We start from the raw sequence: 8,482 nt of genomic DNA, 5'->3' as shown, positions 1-8,482 counted from the left end.
AGAGGGGGTCAGAGAGGGAGGGGGGGAGACAGAGAGAGGGGGGGAGATTGAGAGAGAGGCGGGGATCTGTAACAGTAGAACTCAGCGTTGGTGGCTCAGAACTCCCCTCGCTGTTTGTGTGTGCATATGTTTGTGTGTGTGTGCGCATGTGTCTCCATATGTGTGCGTGTGTATGTGCGTGCATTTGTGTCTGCCCTACGTGGATACATGTGCGCCTGCCACTATGTGTGTGTGTGTGTGTGTGTGCTCGCATGCACATGAGCACAGCCAGGTGATACGTGTCAAGGTGTAACTCGAGGAGCTCATGAAAGCGCGGCAGACACAATAACAGGCTAGCCTAGCGCTGGCGGCTACGTCTCCGCCGACGGGGACACAAGGTGTGCACTGTTCAGGTTGACAAAGTGAACAGTACCGGGCCGGCGCATTAAAGATTCACTGCTGAGGGGCTCAGGTACTGCTGTGTGTGTGAGTGTGTGTGTGTGTGTGTGTGTGTGTGTGTGTGTGTGTGTGTGTGTGTGTGTGTGTCTGAGTGTGTGTGTGTGTGTGTGTGTGTGTGTGTGTGTGTGTGTGTGTGTGTGTGTCTACGTGTGTGTGTGTGTGTGTGTGTGTGTGTGTGTGTGTGTGTGTGTGTGTGTGTGTGTGTGTGTGTGTGTGTGTGTTTGTGTGACATTGGTGAACGCATGTGAGTGTATGCGCATGAGTGTATTTGTTTGCATGTGTGTGTTTCTGTGTGTTTGTGTCTGTGTTTCTGGTGTGTTCGTGTGTGTGTGTGTTTGTCTGAGTCTGTGTGTGTGTGTGTGTGTCGGTGTGCGCATCTGAGTGTATGCGCATGAGTGTATGTGTATGTATGTGTGTGTGTCTTTGTGTCTGCTGTGTGTGCGTGATGGAAGTGTGTGTCTAAGTGTGTAAGTCTAGCCATGTGTATACTCCTTTGACTAAGAAATGAAAGCCATCCATTATTTACACTGACAGTAGCTTAGCTGATCACCTGTGTCCGAGTCCTCAGATAATCTGGGTCTGGATCGACAAGGCTGCCCGGCTGATTATAAACGCCTGCTGGGTTTATTAAGATCTGGAACAAGATGGACAAGATAGGCACCATGTTTGTGCATAATTGATGTCGTCAGGTACATTTTCCAGGAAATGTGAAAGTAGGCTAGCGGGGGGTGTTGCTATGTAACAGAGGACTAGATAGATAGACGTTTAAAAAAGAGAAGAAGAAAAGCCTGAGGGCTACTTTAAATGTGGCATTTCATTTCAGTGTGTTTTGCTGACAATCTGGGCCAGCGACCTCAAAGCGTCCTGAATTGAAAATATCATAATACATTTTTTTTGTAAAAAGCACTCTGCCTTGCCCGCTTCTGTTCTCTCAGTCCCACTCACACTGGAATTGTCCAGACCAATATTCAGTTTTAGGGTCAGGACAACCTGATCACTTCCCATATTTCTGTTTTGTGCTCCTTTGCTTTTTTACGAAATAACATGCATGGTTACGTATTTTATTCAATCTGTTGTTTGTGCTTAATCCTTGTGTTACAATTGACTCATTAAGTGCAGAATGACAAAAGGGGAAGCATTATCTAAAACAAGGATTACCAAAGTACTAGGCGTGAAAATGCAACACCTAAAACCAGCCTGTAGCCATATCTGCCTGCCTGTATATCTTTTTTTACCATGTCAGTACTGAACTGGCTGCTGCCGTGAGAGGAAGAGCTACGATGACCAAACTATCATTATAAAACTTTTGACATTAAAAGACAAACTTTGCGATGATGCAGATTCACTTTGGGGCGTTTTACAGTTATCAAAAGAAATAAAAAATAATTGCCTTACACTACATTTTAATAATCCTTTCAAAGCTCAATAATTGAAATATGTAAATAGGCTAATGACATTCTCCAAGAAGACAGCTGGGGATTTGCTTATTAGGATTTGTTTATGTTCAATACAGTCGATCCTATGATCCCTGGGGCATAGATATTTGACTTGTAGTCTTTAAAACCACCTACAAAGTTATTAGAGTTATGGATTGCATGAAGACAGTGGATAGTGTCTGTGTGTGTGTGTCGGTGTGTGTCGGTGTGTGTGTGTGTGTGTGTGTGTGTGTGTGTGTGTGTGTGTGTGTGTGTGTGTGTGTGTGTGTGTGTGTGTGTGTGTGTGTGTGTGTGTGTGTGTGTGTGTGTGTGTGTGTGCTGCAGCCCCTCGCGCAGCGCTTGTCCTGGGATGTCGCTTGTCTTGAGCGAATGTCATCACCTCGAAGGTCGCGAGCGCACCGGGTGAAGGGGGGGAGCGGGGGTCTGTCAAAAGAACCATGAAAAGTACTGCGCGCGATGCCCGCCGCGTGGCTTTGTTGTCTTTTAGCAAACCGGCAACATCAAAGGTGACGTTGAAACAAATAATAATGATAATACCCCAGCGCGCGTGCGATGTCCCCTCCTCATGAACAAGCGCGTGCGATGCCCCTCTTCATGAACAAGCGCGTGCGATGCCCCCTGTTCATCACCAAGCGCGTGCGGGGCGCTTTTAACGTGTTGATGAAGAAGCGATGTAGAACCACTGGCTTCACGTGCTGCCAGTGCGACGGCATGTTACAGTAACGTGTACAGTACATGTTACAACATTCACCCGGGAAGATAAAAGTCTCAACGACTCACCAGACCGCGGCAGGAGTCTCTCGATAAAACAAACACAGAAAAAGAAAAGAAACTTACCCAGTGACAGGAACGGTTTGGTCTCCATGTCGGGCTGGGTTAGCTCATGCCCGCTGAAACCGCCGCGTTGGGACTTTTTCGGGGGGCTGCTGCTCAGACCAGGACTCTGCGTGGCTCTGGGTGGTGCTGGTGCTGGTGGTACAGGTTTTCAAGAGGCAATACTCGCGCGACGAAAACACAGCCAAAGTGACAGTCTAACCTAAGAGCAATATGCGATGGACAAAAAAAAAATGCACGTATTGTTTTTTCCCCCTCCTTCTTTTCGCTCTCTCGGTAGCACTTACACACACACATACACGCGCACACTCCTCTCTCGCTCTCGCTGTCTCTCTCTCTTTCGCTCGCGCTGTACAAAAACTCCCAACTACTGGATCTGCACTGCGAAGGGCCGCGCGCAGGGGGTACTCCCACCCCCGCGCGCTCTCTTGCAACGACGCGGGTTTGAAAAAGGGGGGGAGTTTACTTGGAGGACAGATTTTTTTTACTAACGTGACATTGAAAAATGGGACATGGAGGGCAATTCAAACGCACATCTTCATGTTTCAAGAGTCGAGAAACGTGAAGAATTGCAATTCTGGACTGAAAAAGAACACGATAATCAGAGATTGAAAAAATTGTTTGTGTTTGTATGAATATCACATTCATGAAGGACTAGATTTCTAAGTATAAGTCGACATATTATTTTTAAAGGGTACAATATTCTGCAACATTGTATAGCTAACTACAAGAAGTAGGCCTGAAGCCTTGGCGTAAATATCATTCATCAGCGATAGCTCTTAGCACACCAATAACAGCCCAAAGTAATAATATCAATATACCCTCATTCATATCTTCCAGTAATTGCGATATGCATACATGTGCCATCGGCACAGCTCAGGAAAAAAAAGAAGGAAAAATGTGATGAATTTAATGCCGATGCATCAAAGTGTGAGGCGGAATCTCAGAATCCCCTGAGGTACATACACAGCAAGAGGCAGCATGTTGCATTTACATAACTCACGTTACATTAGCCCAGATCCAGATCTTTCTCTCTAATATCCTTCTGTTCAGGGCCCTGCATAGGCGCGACTGTTCCCTGCCCCCACCTCCCACGTCCATCCGTCCCCTATTCCTTCACTCCCTCCTGCTCCTCTCTACATCCAATCCATCTTAAGCCAACAATACAACAACAATAATTACTGCATTTATACTGCACACCTCTTGACTCAACGTGACAAAATCCCAGGCGACGGATAGGAGGGGAAGAGAGAAGAGAGAAGGGGAGAGAGAGAGAGAAGGGGGAAGAGAGAGGAGAGAAGGAAAAAGAGAGGAGGGGAAAGAGAGAGGAGAGAAGGGGGGAGAGAGAGGAGAGAAGGGGAAAAATTCATGCATTTGTTTCATCAAGACAGGATTATTGTAATGTACTGTCCTCGGGACTACTCTACCACGAAAAGTCTACAGTTTGTACAGAATGCTGCAGCTAGACTGCTGACCAGAACGAGAAGGTTTGATCGCGTCACACCTGTTCTCGCCTCTTTGCACTGGCTACCACTAACTTTCAGATCGGATTTGAAGGTGCTACTGCTAACCTATAATGCCTTGCATGGATTATCTCCATCCTACCTGAAGGACCGGATCATTCCTTATAGTGCTTCTCGGTCCCTCCGTTCTTTGGGAGCTGGCCTTCTTTCACTGCCGAAAGTTAAAAAGAAATCGGCTGGACGGAGAGCGTTTGCCTATCAAGCCCCCTTCCTATGGAATAGGCTGCCACCAGTGATCAGCGAAGCTGACTCTGTGGAGCTATTTAAAGGAAAGCTCAAAACGCACCTCTACAATCTTGCATTTGCAACATAGGAGTGAGAAAATGACACAGATGCGATGTGAAGACCACTCTGTGTTTGTTTGTGCTGTTGATTGTTTGTTTGTGCTTTTGTTAATACAGTATACATTCCCACTATGCACTTTTCCGTTCTAATCCACTCTTCTGTCTGTTCTAGCGTGTTGCGGTGACTGGACTGGATACCTGGACTCTCCTCATGGCTAACCGGCCAGCACCACATCACCAATTTTATATGACGTGCATGTATTTACCTCACCCATTGCACTCCTGACTATCCCTGGAAGAAGGGATCCCCTGCAATGCGTTTCTTCTCAAGATTTCTTCCTTGATGATTTCAAGGGTATTTTTTCTTGCCCTTGTGGGGGCCTGGGTAAAGGGGGGTGTCATAAATATTTGGCCTGTTAAGCCCTTTGAGACTGTAATGATGATTAAGGGCTATCCAAATAAAATTGAATTGAATAAAATTGAAAAAGAGAGAGGAGAGAAAGGGGGAGAGAGAGGAGAGAAGGGGAAGAAGAGAGAGGAGAGAAGGGAGGAGAGAGAGGAGAGAAGGGGAAGAAGAGAGGAGAGAAGGGGAAGAAGACAGAGGAGAGAAGGGGGGAGAGAGAGGAGAGAAGGGGAAGAGGAGAGAGGAGAGAAGGGGGGAGAGAGAGGAGAGAAGGGGGGAGAGAGAGGAGAGAAGGCAGGAGAGAGAGGAGAGAAGGGGAAGAAGAGAGGAGAGAAGGGAGGAGAGAGAGGAGAGAAGGGGAAGAAGAGAGGAGGGCAAACCAGACGCATCATTGGGGCCTTATGGGTTCTTGACAGCCGTGTTACCCACGCACCCCCTATTGCAATACGAGGGGAGTCTCTACAGGGGCCGTGCTCTACAGGGGCCCGAGGGGAGCGCTCCCGCAGCCCCGCTGCAGGCCTTTGGAAAGACGTTTCTTTCTGCTGAGCACTGCAAGGTGTTCGTCCATGTCGTTTGGAGAGGAGCGATGCATAATTAATGCCCCGCTCCGCACATCGTGGACAGTACCTTGAGACGAAGGTGGCTGCGCTGATTCAAGGTTGTGTTTGTACGTGTGTGTGTGTGTGTGTGTGTGTGTGTGTGTGTGTGTGTGTGTGTGTGTGTGTGTGTGTGTGTATGTGTGTGTGTGTGTGTGTGTGTGTGTGTGTGTGTGTGTGTGTGTGTGTGTGTGTGTGTGTGTGTTTGTTTGTGTCTAGGCATGGGCGTGTTGGTGTGAACGTTAATCTGTGTCAATATATGAGTTTGTGTATCGAAGTGTGTCTTGTGCAAATGTACACATTTCAATGTGTATAGGTTTTTACATATGGGTATGTAGTTGTTTGTGTGTTTGTGTGTGTATTTGTGTTGGTGTGTGTGTTGGTATATTATATTTTGGTCAACTCGTCCAATTCAGGGGGGAAGTTTAACGTTTGCTGCTTTTGTGTCTGGTTAGCATTCTTCTCAGAACTTCTCAGAAAAATCTGAGTGAAACTCAAAACATTTCCTTCTTTTTGACAATCATGACAGAGCAACTTAAACCTTGTGTGACCTTGAGTTTTTGGTTTTGCTTTGGTGTTCCTGAAAATATAAAATAACCCCATTTCCATCATTTGGTTCCTGACTGATCTTAAAAAGTCGGTGCTATTGTGATTAACCACATGCAATTGCTTTATAAAGTTGCTCAACCATATTTCAGGGAATTCTTTCAACTCCTGATGGCACCACGTTGGACCGCAACTCATTTAAATCAATGAAATGATCACGTATACCTGGATGAATATTATAATTTGCAGTTCGGGGCAGAGCTACACATTCCACCTATAATGCATTGTTTTTAGATTGCTTCTTATAATTGGTTTTGGATGACCTTCACACCTTCAGCAAACTGAGCAAGAGTTAACCTGGAAGTGGACTGAGACCCCCCGCTTTTAAACAGACCAGAGTTAGTCAGTTTGTTTCGCTGTTGGTTCGAGTTTGGATGAGCCAAAGAAACTGGTCTCACAAGGACCAAACGGCTCAGGTGTGAGATGACCGAGGCTCAACAGCATACAAAGCAAATCAACGCATCATTGAGAACATGATTGGAAGTTTGCATTCGTGTTAACCTCACTCATGGCTTACATATTGATTTACCGTCCGACTAACACAGACATCAATTATCCAACATTATCGTCTTCTGACTTGTTGGTGAGAGAGAGAGAGAGAGAGAGAGAGAGAGAGAGAGAGAGAGAGAGAGAGAGAAAGAGAGAGAGAGAGAGAGAGAGAGAGAGAGAGAGAGAGAGAGAGAGAGAGAGAGAGAGAGAGAGAGAGAGAGAGAGAGAGAAATAGAGAGAGACACATCATAAGATATCATGAGCACGGGGCAGGATATCGTGGTAAGGGTGTTCAACTCCCTGTTTTCAGTTCCCAAACAACCAATAAATATTTGAAAAATCAAGATGAATCTAAGACGGTCGCGAGGTGAACACCCCTGTGCTGTTTTTAACCCCTTCTGTCAGCCATGTCGAAAGACAACGTTTTTCCATCAGTGTTGAGAGACACTGAATCTGCAGTCTTTTGTCGTGCGGACGGACAGGACGCAGCCTTAACCAAACACCTCGCCGGGCCCTGTCCTCTCATCCCCGGGCCTGGCCCGAGCTACTTAATCCCCAGTCCCGGATGATTAATGACCAAGTGACCCCTGACCCCCAGTTTATAAATCCTGAGGAGGCACTTTTGTGCCCTTACACGTCTTACCCTTGGATCCTTGAAAGCACGCATGCACGTATGCACGCACGCAAACATACACACATGCACACACACACACACACACACACACTCACAGACACACACAGACACATACGTGAACAGGGCTCCTCAAGGCAACCCAGGCTCAATCCAATCAGTCGCTTCCTCTTTCTCTCTCGCTCTCTCTCAAACAGGCACACACACAAATACACACACACACATTCACACACACACACACACAAACATCCACACACACACACACACACACACACACTCACATGCTGTCTCTCTCGGTTTCTCTCTTTATCCCACAAACAGACACAAACCCACACCCACAACCACACACGCACAAACACACACACACACACACACACACACACACACACACACACACACACACACACACACACACACACACACACACACACACACTATCTCTAGCGTTAGTTCCTTTCTCTCAGCTTGTTCCATCTTAAAGACACGTATTTCTTGCTCGTCTGTTCCTGCCTTGCCTTCTTCTCAGCGGTCCCGTCTACCTTTCTTCATCTTCTTTTAATTCTCCCTCCCTTTGCATTTGTTCAGACTTCAGAGGAGGGGAAGTGGGCCACTGTTGCTCTTTACTAGCCCCTTACCCACTATGCCCTCCTCCCCTCCCCCCTGCCTGCCTCCCCCCTCCTCCCTCTTAAAGGGAGTGATAAATGAGACAAGGCCCTCTTGGGTCCCTTTGTACTGGGGCCGTTCACAACAAGCTCATCCGTAAAAGTGATCAGCCCTCCTGTCAGCGGCCATGACAATGGTGTCTAACCGCCAGAGAATTCAATGTCAAACACACAAGTCACAAAACAAGTCTATATTCAGGGGAATTTATTATACAGATGCTGGCTGACCCCTGAGTCACAATGTGTTTATGATTTCTCATGAACTCAATTAATGAAATTCCTTCCATGGTGTAATGCAATTTAGAAAATATCTAAATACTGGATCAGCCAATTATTTCGCCAAGACAATCAATCAAATTAAATATGCGTTTGATCTTTTTTTTGAAAATAAATGCACATTGCAAGATAAAGTCGAATATATTAGAGAGGTGCATTTAGACCTGGTGTCCACAAATTTGATTGTGCATATTCCACAACATTTCCACCCCTGTTTGTGACAACAAGCTGTTGATCTTTGAAGACCAGCGTCTCTTTAACGGCCATCTCGGTTCTCCACGCGAGCTGGGTGGTGGAAGTGTTG

At 46.5% G+C, this 8,482-nt stretch overlaps 1 protein-coding gene across 2 annotated transcripts in view; it reads right to left on the bottom strand.

Moving 5' to 3' along the window:
• Positions 1-3,065, bottom strand: part of rxraa (retinoid X receptor, alpha a) — a 103,655-nt gene extending 100,590 nt beyond the window's left edge. For both annotated transcript variants that reach the window (XM_030341577.1, XM_030341578.1), the window contains exon 1: positions 2,712-3,065. In XM_030341577.1, coding sequence (XP_030197437.1) covers positions 2,712-2,739 — 28 coding nt within the window. In that variant the 5' untranslated portion in view covers positions 2,740-3,065. The remainder of the gene's footprint in view (positions 1-2,711) is intronic.
• Between the last annotated feature and the right edge of the window lie 5,417 nt (positions 3,066-8,482).

The sequence above is a fragment of the Gadus morhua genome, chromosome 19 (assembly GCF_902167405.1).
Source record: "Gadus morhua chromosome 19, gadMor3.0, whole genome shotgun sequence".
NCBI classification, from domain to species: Eukaryota; Metazoa; Chordata; class Actinopteri; order Gadiformes; family Gadidae; genus Gadus; species Gadus morhua.
This window is presented reverse-complemented; position numbering and strand designations above follow the sequence as displayed.